This window comes from Pristis pectinata, chromosome 26 (genome assembly GCF_009764475.1).
Source record: "Pristis pectinata isolate sPriPec2 chromosome 26, sPriPec2.1.pri, whole genome shotgun sequence".
Taxonomy (NCBI): domain Eukaryota; kingdom Metazoa; phylum Chordata; class Chondrichthyes; order Rhinopristiformes; family Pristidae; genus Pristis; species Pristis pectinata.
In genome coordinates this window covers 20,895,165-20,917,121 of record NC_067430.1, presented here as the reverse complement: position 1 = coordinate 20,917,121, position 21,957 = coordinate 20,895,165, and the positions used below count along the sequence as shown (strand labels likewise).

The following is a 21,957-nucleotide window of genomic DNA, read 5'->3' as shown; positions in this document are numbered from 1 at the left end:
AGGCATTTGGGAAATGGGAGAGTTGTATATATGATCAGCTGGTAGTGGTGTGAATTAGCTCAGCAGCAAGGGTGGAACAGGAAAGGATGCTAGGACGAAACACCAAATATGTACTTCAGTGAGGACATGCCTGCAAGACTATCAGCACCCTAGACTCCACAGCGAAGGTTGGTGCTTCAACACTCCAGTTAGGCCTGCTTTGGTGTAAGTGGCCAAGCCAGTCAGACTTCAAATATGCAAATAAATTTCTGCTGCATATATTGTTTGACATCACTGTGTGTCCCCAGATGCATCCCTGTGTTTTGCGTCATAGGTACAGAAGATCCTTGCCAAGTTTGGGGAAGTGTGTGCACAATTGAGTTATCAATAAAATTCACTCACATGACACAAAAAACTTTGCCCTACATGAGAGAGTTTCTGGACCACAATGTTAACTGAATTCACAGCACTTTCTCTCCTTACACTGGTATATTCTGCTAACACCTTATTACAATCATTTTTGAATGTTTGCTTCCTTGATTGTGATGTTCAAATGGTACCTGTAAATTAAGCATCAGATGGTTAAGTTAGTCTCATTAGCAGGGTTAACCAGTGACATAAAGAGCTAAGTTGTCCAAAAGTTTAAATAATTAACTTGCAAAACTATACATGAAAATTCTTCCATCTCTCACTAAATAGACTTGCATATTGTCAATCTTGGTAAAACCTTAAATTGGATTTGTGTACAAAGTAAAATTTAATTTGTTCGGGAAGCAGTCTATATTGCAGTTTCCTGTTAATCAGAAAGCTGCACACAGCATGATTTGAGCTGATTTGAGAAAGGCAACTATTGAGGTTTTGACATCTACATAACAAAAACTGAAAATAGGTTTTGTTGAAATAACAGGTAGTTAATTAAAAAGACATTCTGTAGAAATTAAATTCTCTGTCCAGAAAATGGTCAAAAAGGAGGCTGAATTTACATTATAGCAACACCAGTTTGACAAAGCCACATGCAAACTGGAATCAAAAAGCAAAACAAAAGTACAGATGCTGGAAATCTGAAATAAAAACAGAAAATGCCGGAGATAGCCAGCAGGTCAGGCAGCATCTGTGGAGAGAGAGAAACAAAGTTAATGTTTCATGTCAATGACTTTTCATCAGAGCTGGAAAAATGAGAAGACAAATAAGCACAGAGAGGCCGAGGGGTGGAATAAACAAAGCAGAAATCTGTGATAGATGAATTCAAAGATTGACTTACGAATCTTCCACAAATTTCCAGCCTGCTTTCACTTTCAATTGGACCTTATCTGACTATTTCCTTTCCTTTCTTGACCTCTATTTCCATTTCAGGGGACAGGTTAGCTACCAATATCCATTACAAGCCCACAGACTCCTGCAGCTCTTTTGACTATATGGTCCTAATACAGACAAATGGGATTAGTGTAATGGGCAAAAAGGTGGTTGTGGATATGGTGGACCGAAGGGCCTGTTTCTGTGCTGTATGACACTACATACCTCCTCCTACCCTGTTTCCATTCCACTTTTCCAGTTTCTCTGGCTGCATCGTTTCTGTCCCGATGACAAGACTTTCCAAACCAATGTTTCTTGGATGTCTTCCTTGACTGTAACTTCCCCTTTGGCATAGTTAACAATGGCACTTACTCTCTTTCCCACATTACTATTCTCACTGAACCAAAGCAAACATAGGGTTTCCCTTGTCCTCAGTTCCATCCCACCAGCCTTCACTTTCGACAGAATATCCTCCCACCTTCAACTACCATATATTTCTTCCTCTCTTCTCCCCGCAGACGGATTAACTGTTCCCTCCAACTCTTCCTGTTCTCTCTTCCACCTCCAGCAAGCACTCCCCTCCTGACAACACCTTTCCATGCAAGCAGAAGATATGTAACACCTGTCTTTTTTACCTCTATTCTTCCCACCATCCAGGGATCCAAACAGTCCTTCCAGATGAAGCAGCAATTCAGCCGAACTTCTTCCAATTTTGTGCATTGCATTTGGTGCTCACAATATGGTGTCTTCTCCATTGGAGAAACCGAATGTAAACTGGGTGACTGCTTTGCAAAACACCTCCATTTAGTCTGCAAGGGTGTTCCCGGGTTCCAGTTGCCTGTTGCTTTAATTCTCCATCCCACTCCCACTCTGACTTCTCTGCTTTTAGCCTCCCATACCCTTCCAATAAAACCAAATATAAGGTCCAGGAACATCACCTCATTGTCTGTCTAGGCACACAGCAGTGCTCAGGACTCAGTATTGAATTCAACAAATTCAGAAAACCAGTCCTTCTGGTGTGTGTCAGAACTGATTGGTTCTGACGTAAGGTCATTCATCTGTAACACTAACTCATTTTTCACTCTCCACAGCTGCTGCCTGATCTGCTGAGTATTTCCAGCATTCTCATTTATTTCATATATACAGCAACTTGTTTTGCATCTCGCAGGTTCAGCACTGTTGCTTTTTTCTCTCTATTCCCCTTATTCATCTCCCTCTATTTAGGCTGCCCAAGACAGATCAGTTATGATTTAGAAGGACTGATGACTCCATTCCTGTCACTTGGACAATCTTGGTTTCCACCTAATCACAAGCGTTCCCTTGGTTATCTCCAGCCCTTCCCCTCCTTGCAACTTAAAGCACATTTGTTTTCTCACTTTTCCTTCGACCTGAAACATTAACTCTGTTCCTCTCTTCACAGGTGTTGCCTGACCTGCTGAGTCTCTCTAGCATTTTCTGTTTCTATATGTAAAAATATAATTATCTCATCAGGATGTCCGTGTAACCTTCCACTTTGGTCATCTCTCTGGGTATCTCCTCATCTAACTTTTGTGCCTGATAATCCAGCAGTGAAGTGCCTTGTGATATTTTGTTATGTTAAAGATAATGTATGAATGTAAATTACTGTTATAGTAAAAAATATAGCGTGGGAATGGGCCATTCACTTCTTGAGCCTTTTCCACCATTCAGTTAGATCAAGGTTGGTCTGTGCATTGACTTTAGTTAACTGTCCTGGCTCCATATCCCCTAATGTTCTTGCCTCACAAAATTCTGTGAAACCGAATTTTCAATTGACCACAACCTCATCACCTTTTTAGGGTAAAATGGTCCACATTTCCATCATCTTTTTTGCAACTAAATGCTTCAAGACATTATCCATCAAAGACTTAGCTCTGATTTTAAGGGTTTGCCTTCTTGTTCTAGGCTTCCTCATTATGGGATATCCATCTTTTCTATCTACCCTATCAACTCCTTTAATCATTTTAATCATCTCAAACACATTACCTAATAACTTTCTATATTCAATTGTTGTAATAGCTTCAATTTTGAAGATAATTTAATGAAAATTATAATAAATTATCTGGACAGGGCAGTTGTTATCTTTCGGGATACACCTCTGAAGAGTATGGAAAAAGATACAGCTTCTGGATCACTGGGGTTGTGAGAATTCAACACTAAACCAACCCCTCATCCATTTCCAACAATTCACACTACCAAAAAAACTATGTCTGCAGCCCACAATTAAAATGAGTCCATTTCCTGCAGGTCTCTCAGTGAAATTGTACTGCCAAGCACTTAAAACCATCTTGTGGAAAATTGACCTTTATTGCTGCTGGGAAACACAAGCCATTAATTATAAACTACAATGCCATTTCAATTATTGCCTCCTTTTGTCCTTAATAATAAAAAGGTACGTTGAGATTATCTAACCTTCTCATTTGGTGGGTGACACTGCAGCATTCTAATAATCTGAAATCCAATTAGCAGAGTCAGAGAGTGCTGGGATGCATGAGACTGGTCTTACCTTGCACATAACAATTGTGCAATTATCAGCACCTTGACTACAGCATGCTGGGGTAAAAAAATACACAGACTTGTCACAGACCCCCTTAACTGGCACCAATTAAGTGAAATGAAGGGAATTGAAGTCAGCAGTAATGATCAAGAGGAGGATGAGACAGAGGGGGCAGTGGAAGTAAGCGGCGTTAAATTATAATTGTGAAGTAATGGCTCATTAAATTCTGTTATTCACACACTGCAGCAGACTTGCTGAATCTCCTTTAGTACCCTTAGTGGGAGGCTATCGGATTATAAGGTCAGATCATAGCACTAGATACAGCAGGAAACTGTTAATCACTTAACGTCTGCAAAGAGATTTTTTTCCCATTTTTCATTCTTTATGGGTTTAAGATTAGAGCTAAGAGTCTTTAAAAAAAATTGCCAGAATAGAAAATCTGAAAGATAATCTTTTCTGTCAGACAAATTACTGCCCAAATAGTGATCACAAAAGGGAAAGGAGAAAGAAGGTACATTTACAGTGACCATTCAAAGTAGATAGATCAGCAGTAAATTGTGAGCTATAGGAAGAGTTGCTAACTTTGAGACAGCTTCTGCATCTGCTGCAGATCCTTCAACCTGAAATAATGGCCAGCCGTGAAATAGGATTTATAGGTCACAATGTCATGGAGGGGAGATACATTGCACAGTGTGGTACTGAGCTTTCTCATCTTGGTGGTCCCAGATTTGATTCCTGGTCTATAAAAGGATTAGGTGAGGCATTGCCATTGCTTGTGATCCCTCCCCAGATTGCTGTCCAACCACCCCGGGTGGGCACTAGTGGAGTTGTGATGCTACCTATCGTCAAATAGCCTATTTAGATTCAACATTAAGGCTCAAACAAATGCAACAGCTTGGATTTATTTCATATATTTCATATTTTATTATGACATAGGAGGCTATTCAGGCCATTGAGTCTATGATATCATTCCCATCAGTCCCATTCTCCCACTTACTTCCCTGTAACCTATTCTTTCCAACATGCACGATTGTTTGGATGTTTTTGTTTGTCTTTCTAGTTTGGAGATGCCCACCACTGGCTGCTTTGATTTCAACATTGACCTGAATCAGTTCAATGTGTGCTTTTAAATCTCCGTGGAACACTAAGCAGGAGATATCACACTGGATTGCATGATTAATAGCAGATATGGTGCTATTGTGAGATTCATGCTGCTTCCCCTTCTGCACCGTCTCAGCAGTTCTTCTCCGTTCATAGACTGTAGCTTTGGTCTACATCAGATGGAAAAATCAACAGCAAGATCCTCCCAAAACTCCAGATCAATGTTGATGTGTTTCAAGGATAACTTCAAGGAATACGTGAACTGTTTCTTCTGAGCTCCCTGAGAGTGCTTTCTCCCTTTCAGTGCTCCTTAGAAGATTTTCTTTGACAGCCATTAACTGACATCCTGATGGCATGACTGCCTGCAACATCTGTGGTCCAATCGGGAATACGTGGATGCTTGGAGTGCCTGTGCATATGAAGGTCTTGTCTGAAAGGTTGGGTGGATAGCCTGTACTTTGTTGACACGGGAAATGAAATGAAAGGGAAGTTGAAGTTTCTGTTGGTTGACCACATTTCTGAGACTTTATCTTGCCTTCTTATCTTAATCAGTTTATTCAGCCGAAGTAAAAATGGTTTAGTTTTACAGCATGGTGCTTGTACACCATCTGATTTTCATGTGCATACTTCAGGGTTGACAACACAAAGGCTTTGCAGACCTTCAGATTTGTTTGTTGACTGGTGCCCTTGGGCTCCCACACATTTGCACACTGTCTGCCAAAGGCCATATTTGCTTTGCTGATTCAAGTGTTGATTTCTCCATTGATATGAACGGTACAGGACAGTGCACAGATGAGACAGGTGAACTTGCTCACTGCTTACAGATTTTGGTCATTGACTGTATTTAACACTTTCCTGCTGCAGGCTGCTTCCCCACATCAGCCTTGTGTCGATTATAATGATACCAAAAAGTCAGACTCAGAAATAGGGTTTAAGGAACAGTCATCAATAAACAAGGTCAGGAACAGTCACTTCTTTTTACCTTGTCCTTGCCTTCAGTGTCTTCAAACTGAGAAGCTTGTCATTGAAACAGTATCTGATGTCAATCCAGGTGACATGGTAATAAAATGCAAACCAAAATCGGTAAACGTAGCAGACAAGATCATATTGAAGTGGGTTGGGGCCAATACACAGACCTGCTTGAATCCATTGGTGGTGGAGTGATAGCAGATAATACTGTGCTTTTATCTTAGTAAAACATCCCAAAGCACTGCATGGGATCATTATCAAGAATTCATGCTTGGATAAAGAATCAGATGGCTACAGGTGAAAGTAGAGCCATAGTACAACAGGATTCATTCCTGCAGCTTCCTCACGAACATGATTTCAACATTGATCCAGCACAGACCATGTTGTTTATTCCTTTAATGCAGAAACATGGGGCCCAACTTTCTTAGCTGCTGGTACCAGCTCGCTAACCACCAATGATGGAAGGCAGCCTGCACCTTTAAAACCACTTAGTGAGTAAGATGGCAAAACACGTGAGAATGGGCATCCTGATCTTTCAACTGTCTCCACAACTGTCTTAGTGGATGAAGTTAAGGGAGGGAGAGAGGTCCTCTAACCACAGGGACCAGGAACTTCTCCAAGTTCATAGTGAAGCTGCAGTATTTATAGGGCAGCAGATGAAGTGAACGCAAGATGTCAAGCCCCAAAAACGGAGGATGTGATAGCGGGACCTCAAGAAGATTTAATAAACTCAGATGGCATAGGTAAGGTCAGTGAATACACTGTCAAATCCTGAACTACTAGCCTCACACACTTTTCAACGCAATACATCCTTATCATTCATTTACTAACAATATTAATGATGTTTGGGGTCTAATATTCAAATACTTCATCAGACTCTCTCATAGTTACCACTGCTCCAAGATTCATACATTTCAGAGCTTTTATATATTACCAGATTTTCAACAGTGACAAGCACAACATTTAAACAAATTACAGGACACAGAGAATATTTTTCTCCAACTCGTTGGCCCGAGGAGACGCCTCCTCCACTTCCACTTCCTCCTCCAGATGCTCAACTGCTGGAAAGGGCCAAGCAGGATTTATAGCAGGTGACCATATTTTTAGACGCCCACTTTGCAATGTAGAGCAAGGATCCTGTAAGGCGTTCCAGGAGGCAGAAGAGTTGCTTCAGAACATGAGTGGCCTGCGTAATTAGGTCTTGGATGGCAAATTGGCTTCCCTGTGTGAACATTCTCCTCTTGTGCACAACCTTTGGAGTGAAATGTGGAGCCCATTGGGCAGAGGATAGCCCTTGTTCCAACAGCCACACTTTGGTCTGGCTAAGTGACTCGGATGTAGGGGTGCAGTGAACTATAGCAATTAGAATGACCTGTGATTGCTTGCATGAGCATTTGGCATTGACAAACATGACCTTCTGTACAGAGTCACATTCAAGAAGTGACATCCCTTGTGGCTGCTGAATATCGAAGGATTCTCTCAGAGTGCTGTAGCTGAAGTCCTTTTCTAGCAGAGAGTGGTGGACTCAGCCAGTTCCAACATGAGTACAGCTCTCCCCACAAGGACATCTACAAGAAGTGATGTCTCAGGAAGGCAGCATCCATCATCAGGGACCCCCACCACCCGGGCCATGCCCTCTTTCTCAATGCTGCCATTAGGCAGGAGGTACAGGAGCCTGAAGACCCACACCTCAAGGTTCAACAACAGCTTCTTCCCCACTGCCATTAGATTCTGGAACTGACCTGAAAAATCTTAAACTACCTTGGACTATATAGTACTTTTCTCTCTCTCTCAATCTTGCACACTGTTGTTAAGTTCATTTTGTTGTGTATTTTGCATATGTGTAAGTTACGTATAATTTAAGTTTATGTTAACTTATGTTTGTCCTCGTCTTGTAATGTACTGTGCTGCTGCTGCAATAAGTTAATTTTCATGGCATTTATACCCTGTGTATGTATGCCTATGACAACAATAAACTTGAACTTATACATCTCCTCTTTGGTCTCTAAGCAGCCCCACCCTTCCTCTTACTGTCCATTTACTAGTTATGTGCCAAAAGAAGATCTTTGGATTCTATTTATGTTAGCAGTGAATCCACTCTCATACTCTTTCTTTGACCCTTTTATTTCCTTTTTCACTTCCTCTCTAATTTTACAATATGCAACTTAGTTCTTACTTGTATTTTCCACTTAACATCTGTCAAACACCCACTTCATGTGTATCACTTTACTTGCTTTTTCTTTCTTTATCTGGGTGCCTCTGGCTGTGGTCACTTGGACCTTTACCCCTTGTGAGAATGTACCTGGACTGTACCTGAACTATTTCCTCGCAGGCAAGTGGGACATCCACCATTCATCAAGATGATGGGGTTGATTTTCTACCTTGGTTCCTCTTAATATCCTGTGACCTATGCTTCTTTGATTTTGAATGAAAATGACTCTACAGCCCTCCAGGGTAGAAGATTCCAAAGAATTATCATCCTCTTGAGTGAAGAAACCAGGAACCAGTTTAGTGCATTTTTGCTGCATTCCTCTATGCCGATTATATTTATGTCTTACATAAGGAGATCAAAACTGTAATCTATACTTTAAGGTGCGGTCTCACCAAGGCACTATATAATCACAGTAAGACCTTTTCACTCCTGTGCTCAAATTTTCTTGCATTATAAGTCAACATATATTGCCTTCATAACTGCCTGTTGCACCTGCGTGCTAGCTTTCTGACTTGTAGACTAGCACACCCAAATCCTTTGAACATCAACATTTCCCATTATATCACCATTAAAAACTCATCTGTTTATGAACCTAAATGGATGACCTCTCATTTTACCTTACTATATTCCACCTGCTTTGCTCTTGCTCACTCATTTAGCATGTTTATGTCTACTTACATCCTCCTCTTTACATAGGATTGAGCAAAGTCAGCATGGGATTTCTGAAAGGAAGATCATATTTCACTAATTTATTGGAGTTCTTTGAGGATGTGACTAGTACAGCAGATGAGGCACCAGCGGATGTGATGGATTTAGATTCTGAAAAGGTGCCATGCAGGAGGTTGGACAACAAGGTCAGAGCACGTGGAACTGGGGCCAATGTACTGGTGTGGATTGAGAATTAGTTACCAGGCAGAGAGCAGTAATACATGCGTCTTTCCCAGAATGACTACTCACTATCTTGCCTAGTTGTGTGTCAATTAGAAATGCCTCATTCGGTCCCCTCAGCCAAGTTGTTGATAGACTTTGGGAATAGTTAGGACCCAAGATCCAATCCCTGCAGTACCCGACTCGAAATGACCTGACATTCTGAGAAAGACACATGTATTACTGCTCTCTGTCTGTTAACTAATTTTCAATCCATGCCAGTACATTAGCCCCAGTTCCACGTGCTCTGACCTTGTTGTCCAACCTCCTGCGTGGCACCTTTACAAAATCTAAATCCATCACATCCACTGGTCCCTCTTGTCTGCTGTACTAGTCACATCCTCAAAGAACTCCAATAAATTAGTGAAATATGATCTTCCTTTCAGAAATCCCATGCTGACTTTGATCAATCCTATTATATTCTTCTCGACATTCCATTATTACACCCTTCATTATAGATTTCAGGACTTTCGTTACTACTGAGGCTGAGCTAACAGGTCAGTAGTTGGAGACACAAGAGACTGCAGATGCTGGAATCTGGAGCAACACACAAGATGCTGGAGGAACTCAGCAGGTCGAGCAGCATCTGTGGAGGGAAATGGACAGTTGACATTTCAGGTAGTTCCCTGTTTTTTCTCTCCTTTCTTTCTTAAATAGTGGGGTCACATTTGCATCTGCCAAACTGCAGGGACCATTCCAGAATCTATTGAATTTTGAAAAATGATGATCAATGCATGCACTGTCGCTTTTGAAAACCCTGTGATGTACATCATCGGGTCCTTGTGACTTATCAGCTTTCAGTCTCACCAACTTCTCCGGTACAATGCTCTAACTAATACTAATTTCCTTCAGTTCCATAATCTCATGTGATTCTTTGTTCTTTAATATTTATGGCAGGGTTTTTGTGTCTTCTTCCATTAGGAATCCATCCTCCTTCATTGTCCTTTTCACTCTTATTAAACTAGTTTATATTAAGATACTTGAAATCTCCCCATTTCACTTCCCGGTTGTTCTTGCACTTCTCTATAACTACCCTGCAAATGTTTTCCTTCACACCCTTTCCACTAGTTTGTGGCTGACAGTATACTCCTGATAGTGTAATGGCACCTCCACTGTTTCTTAACCCAAGGATTCAGTTCTTGATCCACAAGGAACATCCTCTCTATCCAGCATTGTAATACTCTCCATTATCTTTACTGAACAACTCACTTCCTGCAATATTTAGTAACCAATGCCACTCTTTTGAGCCGTCTTCTTTACTGTCATAACATCACTCTCTCTTGTGACCATTTGAGCTTACAGCTCACTACCGTTATTTGTCACGTTTATTATGTACGTGTACTGTTAAATTATCTCGAAGCCTATGGTATCCCTTCTTAATTTAATGAATGCTCTATACTGCTTCTTACTTTAATGCTATCCATCCATTCGAAGCTCTCCATATCCTTTGTGCACCTTGTTTCTCCTTTCACCCTCTCTCTTGCTCCACCACTGCCTCATTAAACTCTCACTATCCTCTTCCAACATCTCCTTGCACTAGACCCCCTGGTTGTGAGGATACTGATCCTGGCACTGTTAACCTATCCATTTTGTGCAGGTTTCTCCTTTCCCACAACCATTCCAAACCCTCGAAATCTTGTGTGCAGTGACGTCTTTTCAACCATGCATTCAATCTGCACCAATCTCCTGCTTCTGTACTCATTAATGCATGGTACCTATAATACCTACTTCTTAATCTCTTTTCTGGGTCTTAAAAATTTGCCTGCAGGACCCCATCAATCTTTCTAGCTATGTCAATGGGACCATATGGACCATAACTTCCTTCACCACTCAGAATGGTCTGCAGTTGCTCAGTGACATTGACCTGACACGAGGGAGAGAACATGCTTCAAACCATGACTGTGCCACAGAAACATCTGTCTGCTCCCATAATTATTAAATTCTCTATTACTTTTGCCTTCATGACATTCCACCTCGTCTTCCTAGTACAGCTGAGTTGTCCATCATGCCATAGATGACTCTAACTGCACTCTACAGAGAAACTATCGTGTTCACCATGATTCAGAGCTTACTACTGCTTTGAGATTAAGATACACGCAAGGGACTTCTGCATCAGCAGGAATCAAGAATTTTAAATCAAGAGTCAATCATAATGGATCAGCACATTACTGCATTATGACATTAAGAGTAATGTGGAGGGTTTGTATCTAAAAACATTTTGTTAAAAAAAGACAGATGGCAAACCTTTCTTTAAATGGCAAAGTTACTGTTATCCACTGGGAAAGGACTAGGCCAACTATGATGCTGCTAAGGTAACTGATTTATTTTTACATAAAGTCCCTTCAAAGGTTGGGATGGACATGTATCTGACATTATTTACCGACATAAGCTGGTTGAGCAGGAATGGGCAATACAATTCCTCAGGCAAGCACTGCTATTCTCCTACATCCCATGATCCTCTCAGTGTCCAAAAAATGTATTGATCCCAGTCTTGAATGAACTGGGGTCAAGAATTCTAAATAACTGCATGAAGAAATTTCCTCTTATCTCATTTGTAAATAGCCATCCCCTTGACCTAAGATGATAATGTCTACCTGCAGACTCTTCAGCCAGAGGAAGACGACTTCTAGTTCTACCCAGTAAAGCCCGGATCTCCAGAGGGCTGACTGGTAGAGGCAATCCTGAACTATGTGATACTGCTGTAAAGCTCCAAAGTTCAATTTCCTGCTGTGTTGCCAGCAGATCACAACTCAACCAAGATGGGATCTGAGGGAGTTTCACGGTACCTGAAATAGGGTTGCTTACATGGTAATGATATGCATATATTGGAGGATAGCTTGTAATATTAGTGTCTGTTTTGGTATTTGAGTTGTAAAAGTAGCCTGCAAGGAAGCCTGAAATTCCCTGGAGTTCTGAGAGGTTTAAGGGTTAATGACACATGTTATGTGCACAAATACAGTGACGTCAAATAGCTACTGGGCTTATTTTACTTTATTCCGCCCCTTAATTATTGGTTTAATTGGTGATTTTCTACTTGGGTGGTAATGTTCTACAGCTGTGGTTTAGTCACAGCAGAAAACAATGCAAAAGTACAGTTAACAACCAAAATTTCACCAATAGAAACTAATTGTGTTAAAACACTACACTGAAATGGGTAGAATTAAAGCAGCCAGAATAAACACAATCGTCTCTGCTAAAATAAAATATAAATATAATTTACTTTAAAAATACTGTTTAAACTATGCTACATGAAAAGAATGCATCATGGCAACTAGAGAAAGGAATGACAACCTAGAAACATATAGAGCTGGAAAGAACCCAGAACCCAGGGAAAAATACCCAGAACTAATATTGTTTTCCCATTTTTTACACACAATGGCAGCTTGACATGCTATCTAATTCTAGAACTGCTCTGTCTGGAACATGTCAGTCTAACTTCCCCCTTCTGGCGAAGGTGGACAAAACAGAAGCAACTGTAGATAAGCACAACATGATCTGTACAGTTTTTTTTGTAAAATATCTCCTAATGAGTCAGTTGACAGTACAGATTATCCAATGTGTACTGATAAAGACCAGGCTCGAACCAGGCTTTGTGTTATACCTTTTCCTAGTTAGCAATGTTGTTCTGCCAACCCCAAGCATTCTCCACACTCTCTACTCCTAAATGCATCAAGTAATCATTCTTAACATGTGCTTGGACTCTGCATAATGAACAGCTTTTGAGCCAGGCTTGATTCTGTCCTGAGCTGGTGCCCTGGCAGCACTTTACAGTGGAAACCATTGGATAATTAGCTGACTGGCTTTGCCTTTGCCCAAAAACTATGGTTTCAATCGTCCCAATGTTTAAGCAGAGGAGACTGCAGTTCATACAACACCAGATGTTAAATAAACAGTCTGACAACATAAAGGTATTGGAGGGGTCAAGAGAGGTAAAGGAGAGACAGCAAACATCATTGTATATGTGCAGAACTGAGCCAACATCTGCAAAAGATATTGCCAAGAGGTGCACTTAGATTGGGGGAAAGGAGAGGGCCAAAGACAGATCCTTGAGGGATTCCATGGTAACAGTTCAGGGCTGAGAAAAGAAGCCATTTGAAAGGATCTGGCTATAACTGAATAGGTGAGGATGGAAAATATGGTGCTAGATGATATGCCATTTGAAACAGAAAGATACAGGTTCATGCATTTGGCCTAGAATATGCAAGAGTACAATCAGGCATGTTTCCTGTACCAATTCCTACCCACTGATCTAACCAGAAAATGTCTGCCTGTAGATGTCAGGTCGAGACTGGATGAAGTGTGGGGGAATGAAGGTTGCACACTCCTACTCTAGGCCATTAGGGAAATGCTAAACTACATTCTGTCAGTAAGCTCTGGCTCACTCACACATATCCAAATAAATGTCCCACAACACCTTTATTTAGTCTAGTTATCCTCTACCCAATTCTCCTTAAGATCACATTTGGTATCTAATGCTGCAGGTGTATAATAATCATGATACAATGGATGCAGAATTATTGATATATATTAAAATAGTTCTTAATTTTTTTGTTAGAACAAAGGATGGGTATGAAAGAAAAGCTTTCCTTCAATCTCAAACCTGAGCTGACATTCATGACCTCATTTCTCCATTGCATTAATTGTGCAATTTACTCCCCGTTGTTCATTATTCTGTCAAACTAATCAAATCATTTTTCTCCTTTTATTCTTTATTGCTTCCACCGCTCTGTTTGCTCCTGTAAGCATTAGGGAAATAGGGTGTGAATTTTTCAGTCTTAACCAATGAAACTCACAAAAAAATCCCCAAAGCCCTTCTTGAAAAAAGTTTTCCTTTCTGTCAATAAAACTTCACGTAGGCAATAAATCATGCAGAATTTATGCTTTCATCCATTTGGCTTTAAGAATTCCCCACATGGCTTTCAAAATGCTCACTTTATGGCTATATATATCATTTGATTGTTGGATGTGCTGGTTAGTGGCACCACAGTGATGATCTGGTGAGAAAGGCCAGAGAGTAAAAGCTTGGGCAGAAATATAGTGAGAAGCTAAAGGTATTCATGATTACATATAAGAAGTGGAAGTTGAGGTAATAATTAAAGGAAGGCCTGAACTAGTCCGTAAAGACTATGCAGATGCATTTCAACGGTTTCCAGTGTTGACTTTCGGAGCACCTACATAGTGGACCAAGCAAAGAATGCAGCAAGTTCTAAAGCAATACAGAAAATGTTGTTAAAATGGACATAAAATAATGTAAAGAGGTAGATGTCACTTATGATTATTCATCAGTCAATGGTGCAATTGTGAACCATGTTGAACCCATCATGGGTAAGTGTTTCATGTTATATAGGATGGAACAATGAACACCAGGAAGTACTAGGTTTGATCCCTGCTCAGTGGTAAAATGAATGATTGTAACAGGAAGGGGATGGGTGTTATTGGAATTGAGCTCAGTGTTCATAGATTGGGGTGGGGAGAAGATGTGGCAGGGATTATTGAGGTTTCAACTCCTGGTCAATATCTAAAGATCCAGTTTTAGGAATGTATGTACAAATCAAGTATCGACCATTATGTACATGTTGACTGTCAAGTCTATCAATCCTGGCTCAGTGGTAAAAATATTGCCTCCAAGATTATAGGTTCACCAACCATTACAGGGACCTGATCACAAAATTCAGCCTGACACTCCTATACAGTAGAGATGGAATTCTACGCAGTTAAAAGAATGAAGAGTTAAACTGAGACTGAGCTTGCCCTATCAGACGGATGTTAAAGGACCCATTACCCCATTGTGAAGAAGAGAAGAAAAGATCTCCCCTTTATTTTTCCCTTAACCTACATCATTAAAATCATCACAATGATGTTTGTGGGAACCTGATGTCCAGAAATAAGTCCCCATATTTCCATAATTATAAAAATGACTATCCTTCAGCGGTACAGTGCAGAGCTTTAATGCACATTGGGGCAGCTCAGGGTCATAGAATGCACAACATAAAAGAAAGTTCTTTTTCATTTTCTTACTGGGATTGCTCCACCGAAAGTTGGTGTTGACTTGATAGGGTGAATAGCCTCAAACTCTGCCATAATAATTCTATAATTTTATGATTCTCCTCACTGCTTAATTTAGACTTGCATAAGAATGGAGTTTTGGGTGATTCCCCATCCTAAGGAGCAGAAGAGCAAAAGGAGGATTATTTGGGGGTAAGAAGGGAGGTGGTAGAAAGAGAGAGAATGCAATACTTGTCACTGTCACGACAATGAGTGGCACAGCCAAACACCCAAACAGCAGAAGTGCAGGAAGCTACCCAGTGCTTGTTTTTGTGTCTTCACCCACCATCAGAACAACATGCCCAACAGCCTGATTATGTAAGAGCTCTGTCTGGAACATGTCAAGCTAACCCATCGCTTCGGTGAACTGTAAACAGGACAACACAAAATATGATCTGCATAGGATTAAAGAAAAGGATTTTGGCAGTACAGTTAATCTTCTATGTTCTGATAATCACAGGGTTGAAATGCTATCAATTTCTGTCACAACTAGTACGAGGTTTTGTGCTGTGTAACCTGTCGCAGTTCTACAGCCAGTCTGTAAACCATTGTGCCCTATTCCATGACATTTGATCTGTGCTGGCAAATTAAACATGTTGGGCAAATTGCAGCATTTTGTATTAAGCATAGAACATTACAGCACAGTACAGGCCCTTTGGCCCACGATGTTGTGCCGACCTTTTAACCTACTCTAACATCAATCTAACCATTCCCTCCCACATACCCCTCCATTTTTCTATCATCCATGTGCCTGTCTAAGAGCCTCTTAAATGTCCCTAATGTATCTGCCTCTACCAGCACCTTTGGCAGTGTCTTTCATGCGCCCACCATTCCCTGTGTAAAAAACTTACCTCTGATATCCCCCCCTGTACTTTCCTCCAATCACCTTAAAATTATGCCTCCTCATGTTAGCCATTTCCGCCCAGGGAAAAAGTCTCTGACTGCCCACTCAGTCTATGCCTCTTATCATCTTGTACACCTCTATCAGGTCACCTCTCATCCTCCTTCGCTCCAAAGAGAAAAGCCCCAGCTCACTCAACCTATCCTCATAAGACATGGTCTCCAATCAAGGTAGCATGCTGGTAAATCTCCTCTGCACCCTTTCGAAAGCTTCCACATCCTTCTATAGTGAGGTGACCAGAACTGAACACAATATTCTAAGTGTGGTCTAACCAGGGTTTTATAGAGCTGCAACGTTACCTCGCGGCTCTTGAACTCAATCCCCTGACTAATGAAGACCAACACACTATACACCTTCTTAACAACCCTATCAACTTGCGTGGCAGCTTTGAGGGATCTATGGACTTGGACCCCAAGATTCCTCTGTTCCTTCACATTGCTAAGAATCCTGCCATTAACCCTGTATTCTGCCTTCAAATTCCACCTTCCAAAGTGAATCACTTCACACTTTTCCGGGTTGAACTCCATCTGCCATTTCTCAGCCTAGTTTTGCATCCTATCAATGTCCCGTTGTAACCCTCGACAACCTTCTACACTATCCACAACACCGCCAACCTTCGTGTCATGAAAACTTAGACTTGCAAAAGTTAGACTATGAAAACTGTAAGAGCAGGAAAGTTTCAGGAGAATCCTGTTGAAAATGCAATATGACTTAGATATAAAAAGGCTGAGAGGAAAAGGCAAAAGATTATTTTCCCTAAATCATCAAAAAAATCCTGTCTATTCAATCAATAAGAGAGTAATTGGCAGCTTGCTGGATGGTTCCTTTCCTGAAGCAGCACTGAATCCCTGCAGTAGTATCGTGTCATTCAGACCATGCAAGGGCCTGACTTAATTCTTGCACTTTACCTCAGCCACTGCCACAGTGGGGCTGGTGCAATTGGTTGGGGAGGGAAGGGATGGTGAGGCAGATTAAAGCTTCCCCATACTTTTGCTCATGATTACTATCAAGTTGAAAGATGTGTGTATATAGATGTCATGTGATGAGATGAACAGAAATACTTGTGATGCTATCCTTGACAAAAACAGCCTGAGAGTACTTCTAATCCAGCCGCACGTACACATACTGGACCTGACCAATGGAAATCTTCCACATTCAGTTTTGATTGCAGAAATGGAGAATAAGGGAGGCACCAGCTGTTGGGAGGCAAGTAACTCATAGAAAAGCAACAACCTGTGAAACATGCACTGCCCCAGGGACAGCAGTGCACATGGATCCTCCATCTCTATCCACGCTGAAACCACAGATGTGTGACATGTATTTGTGTCTTATAAGTGTCGTCTATATTAACTCTTTCACGGTTATTAAACCCCTGGCATTGAACATCTCACGGTAGATCATTCAGACACAGATAATGCCTAAACCAACTCCCTGCCTTGCTGCAGATAAAATCAGCTTGTTTCACCAGCACTTCCTATCGTTTGAAGTGAGCAGAACTGATTTTGTAACTCGCCCTATTCTATCGGCTGATGTGACGCAAAGTAGGAAATTGGAAACAAGGGGGAAAGTTGGGAGGAACTTTTAATCAAAGGAAATAGATCTGTTGAACAATTCATTAGGGAAAGCCATTACGGTGAAAAATACACAGGGGCTCAAGCACATTTTGGTGCATTTCTGGAGACAGAAGAAATAAACTGGGGGCGGTGGGGGGGGGGGGGGCTAGTGGCAAACTACATCCTCTGGGCCACATGTCATGTGAGAGACCCTAACCGGCTTTACTGATGCGAATAGTTTTATTTGTGATTTGCCTGTTGAATATCATAAGGGAAGGGAAAGGGGTTTTCTGAGTCCTGTTGCCACATTGATGGAAAAATCTTAAATCAGATTAAGCTCAATTAAACACATGGAAATTAATCAGAATATGAACTTAAAAGTTTATATTTAGTGTCCATGGTACATACCTTGGGAACTACTTATACTCATAGTTTTGAAGACCTTAGTGAGATGGCAATGAAGGGGAGTTCACTAATGGCAAAATGTCCTGCCCATCAATTTTAATGCACTTTTTTGTATTCCAAACAATAATTAGACTCTCCCTGCTGGTAAGGACCCTCACCACCTGGGACATGCCCTCTTCTCGTCACTACCATCAGGGAGGAGGTACAGGAGCCTGAAGACCCACACTCAACGATTTAGGAACAGCTTCTTCCCCTCCGCCATCAGATTTCTGAACGGTCCATGAAACCATGAACACTTCTTCGTTATTCCTTTTTTGTGGCCCTGTTTATCTATTTATTTTGTAATTTATAGTGATTTCATGTCTTTGCACTGTACTGCTGCTGCAAAACAACAGACTTCACATCATATAAGTCAGTGATAATAACCCTGATTCTGCTGTTAGCGCTGGCTGACTGCCCAAGCTGGGTAGTGGCCATTCTGCCAAGACCCCAGGCCTCCAAATAACAATGAAAGCAGGTGCAGGACTTGAGCTCTGCCACTAGGATATAACAAGGTGCAATTACCATAGAGAGCTTCTTGCTCCTGCTGTTTTGTCCCTTTACCTTCGTTGTCAGATGAAGGGTCTGGTGTACCTAGGGAGAAATAAAGAGCTTTCAGTTAATGGGTTTCATTTCTGTCATGACTACGCAATCTGCACAAGCAACTTCTGGGTCTGTATTTGTCAAAACCAATTGATTTACTGGGATCAACCATTTATGCTTGGTATGGACAAGTAGAAGTGACATGCTTACGTGAGGCACAATGAAGCAGAAACAAGGAAAGCTTGTTAATGATATTTCAAATCAAATAATTACTGATTTAAATTAACAGTTTGCTCTTAAATGAGATATTAGCAAAGGGTGTAAACCAGTCCAACAGAAAGGAAGGACAGACACTGGCCCCTTGGGAAAGAGTTAAGAGAGTGATCAAAGGCTGCCCTGAGAGAGCTGGAGTTTCAGGATGCTTTTAAAGGTGAAAATGGTAGTTAGGGCAGTTCCAGAGAACAGGGAAAATCGGGGAGAGAATATTTTCTAAATGATTTGAGACTATGTGCTGTGTAGAAGAAGAAGAACTTAGTACAGGTACAGGTGTCAAGTTATTGCACAATGCATGTAATCAAAAAGGCATGTGGAATATTGTCTGTTTCCTGAAGAGAGTTGGACAATATGTGGAGCTGCTCTATCACTCAGACATTCATTTTTGGTTCATGAACCTTGAGAAGGATATATTGCCCTCAAAGGAGGTACGGTGCAGGTTAACCAGAATGATTCCAGAGTTTAAAGGGTTAAATTAAACCTTGCTTGTATTCCCTTGAGTTTGGAAGGTTGAAAGTTGATCTAATCGAGATGTTTAAAATGATAAAGAGATCCAATAGGCTAGATACTGAGAAACTATTTCCTCTGTTGGGAGCATTCAGTATAAGGGGCATAATCTTAAAATTAGAGCCTGGCTTTTCAGGAGTGAAATCAGGAAACAGTTTTTCACACAAAGGATAATGGAAATCTGAACCTCTGTCCCCAAAGGCTGTGGATGCTAGTGCAAAAAAAAAGTTTTCATAAGTTCAAAAGAGCAACACAGGCATTAATTAATGTTGGTAATAATAGAGAACAAATGCTTAACATGTACTTTTGACTTCCTTAAGTATCTTAATAGATGGCTTTAACTCATCTATGTTGACTTACTAAAAGTCCATGCAAACACTTTCATTTTCACATTTAAACAAACCAGGAGGAACTATAGCAGTTGGAATTACAGGAGAGTCCAAAAAGTCTTTAACATAGCAAAACATTCCAGGGCACATCGCGGGAGAGTTATCAAAGCTTTGGCCATTTTTCCAATATTTCAGTATCAAAGTTTGATTGTAATTTGTTACGGAATGTTTTAAAAGAGGAAAGACTGGTAGAAAGGTACAGAAACTTAGGAAGTAAATTCCAAAGTTTTGGGCCTTAGCAGTTTGTGGACCATGAGCGTGATTGCTGAATGGAACATCAGCTAAGGTGGTTTTTGCTAAGCTCATATTTTTCAGCCCCACAGGTTCATCAGTCACATCCTTGGTAACTTTTAAGTTTATTACTGTTATGCACACCAGTACTTTGGATATTTTTTCCTGCATGATGAAAGTGATCAAAGGCTGAGTATGTCTGCAGGTTAAGTAATAATGCGTCTGTGTTCCATTGTAACCACTCATTTTCACAGCTATATTTAAGGAATATATTTACACAGACAGGTTTTGTGAAATTGTATACTAAAGCACAAGAAATTTATGAGGATATTGCAAAGACTGGACAATTTCTAGCTATGAGAAGATAGGCTGAGGTTGAATTCCATGGAACAGAGGAGGCTGATAGAAATATAATTGAAGTGTATAAAATTAAGGAGGGGCCTAAATACATAGAATGGATAGGAAAGACTTAGCAGAACTGTTGAAATATAGGAGACACAAAGTTAAAGCATTCCATACAATTATTAGAAGGGAGTTGAGGAGAATTGTTTTTTACCATTGCCATCAAACACCCCCTTTCTCCTGGCGATTCTTACAGCATGTCCAATAAGGTAGTACAATGCCCATACTCTTTGAGTGATATCTTCAGAGAATTTCCAGGACAAATGTATCCCAGAAAGTCCCCTAACTTGTAACAGCAAGTGAAGGGTGAAAGGTGAGCATGGCATATTTAAATAATGCTAGAAATCTTCAACAATGACGTTTTACTCCTGTTCAATGTTCAGAAGGTCATTAATAGAGGGGTTAGCCAACAAAATGGCATAGGGTCTTTATGTTGAGAGCTTGCAGCAAAGTTAATGGTTATCAAACCCTTAACAATCCACAAAGTGGCCATTTCCAGCACACACTTCAACTCCTTTAAAGGCAGGCTAAACCAGCAAGTGTGCTCAAACCTTACCATGGCCTCCTTAGATGTTCTTCAGCACTCAAAGTCCCCCTCTATTTTTATGTTTAAAAGAAATTCAACAGTCTGGGATAGCTGCCTACTGTTATTTTAATAATTTATAAAGAAATAAATCATTTTTATATTTCACTCTTCTGCTGCAGTGTCCAAGCTCTCTGTCCTATAATTCTACTGCATTAGCAACACCTGAGTCCACATAAGGTATCTTTATGAGTGAGCCTGGGCAATGAGCGTCAATGGGCTACTTTACAGAGAAGGGCATCACAAGTGAGCCTGATCTGCCATTCCCAACATCCATTCATGCTTTCTGGTTGAAGCCACTGAATAGCGATCAGAAGCAGCTATTACAATATTGCTACGTTTTTTTTCCCATTCCCAATGAGGGGAGCTAAGGCCAATTATATAGCTGGCATCAGCTGACCCAGCACTGATTGGAGATTGATGCCAACTGAGCCATCAGGAGCTATTAGATTAAATTTTATGCAAATGGTTAAAAGATAAATTCCATTGATAGAAGGCGTGATGTCTGGCAAAACAATTTCTATTGGAAGTGCCCACATTTGTGGCAAATAAATTGGATTTGAATGTAAGCACCTCTAAACTGCGAACAGTTAATTATGTCATTATTCTTCCACACCATCTGGCTCGTTCAGAGACATCAGCTCCCGAAGATGTGATCTTTAGCTCCAAAGGCAATTCCATTGAATCTATTTACTTAAAAGCCTGCTCATCCTTAGACCTTTCTAGTTCGTATGTCCTAGCCAGATTAAGTAGATCCTGTGTAATCAGTTCACTCAAAGTATGTGAGACAAGGCTTTTGGAATTGTCTATAATTGAGTTTGTACCCAACTTGGTCTTGCTATAAATGCAGAATACAAATGTCAATTGTTCAGTCTGCAGAAAAAGACTCAAATTAGATAAAACTACAAGACATCATGCTCCCTGTAATTATCTGTCAATTTTACATAGTTAGGCTTTCTCATCAGTTGTTTCCACCACACTCAGTGTGTCTCACTCTTCAGCCCTAATTTGCTGCTCATATTCATGAACTAGCCTTACAGCCTCTGGATAATGATCTGGAATCAAGGTTAGCAACTGATCATGGCTGAGC

General features: G+C 40.7%; 1 protein-coding gene across 1 annotated transcript in view; it reads right to left on the bottom strand.

Annotated features, from left to right (window-relative positions):
• The window catches only part of LOC127583230 (MORN repeat-containing protein 1-like), a 115,306-nt gene that overhangs the window by 43,319 nt on the left and 50,030 nt on the right, over positions 1-21,957 (bottom strand). The window contains exon 11 of the mRNA XM_052039001.1: positions 18,465-18,533. Coding sequence (XP_051894961.1) covers positions 18,465-18,533 — 69 coding nt within the window. The remainder of the gene's footprint in view (positions 1-18,464; positions 18,534-21,957) is intronic.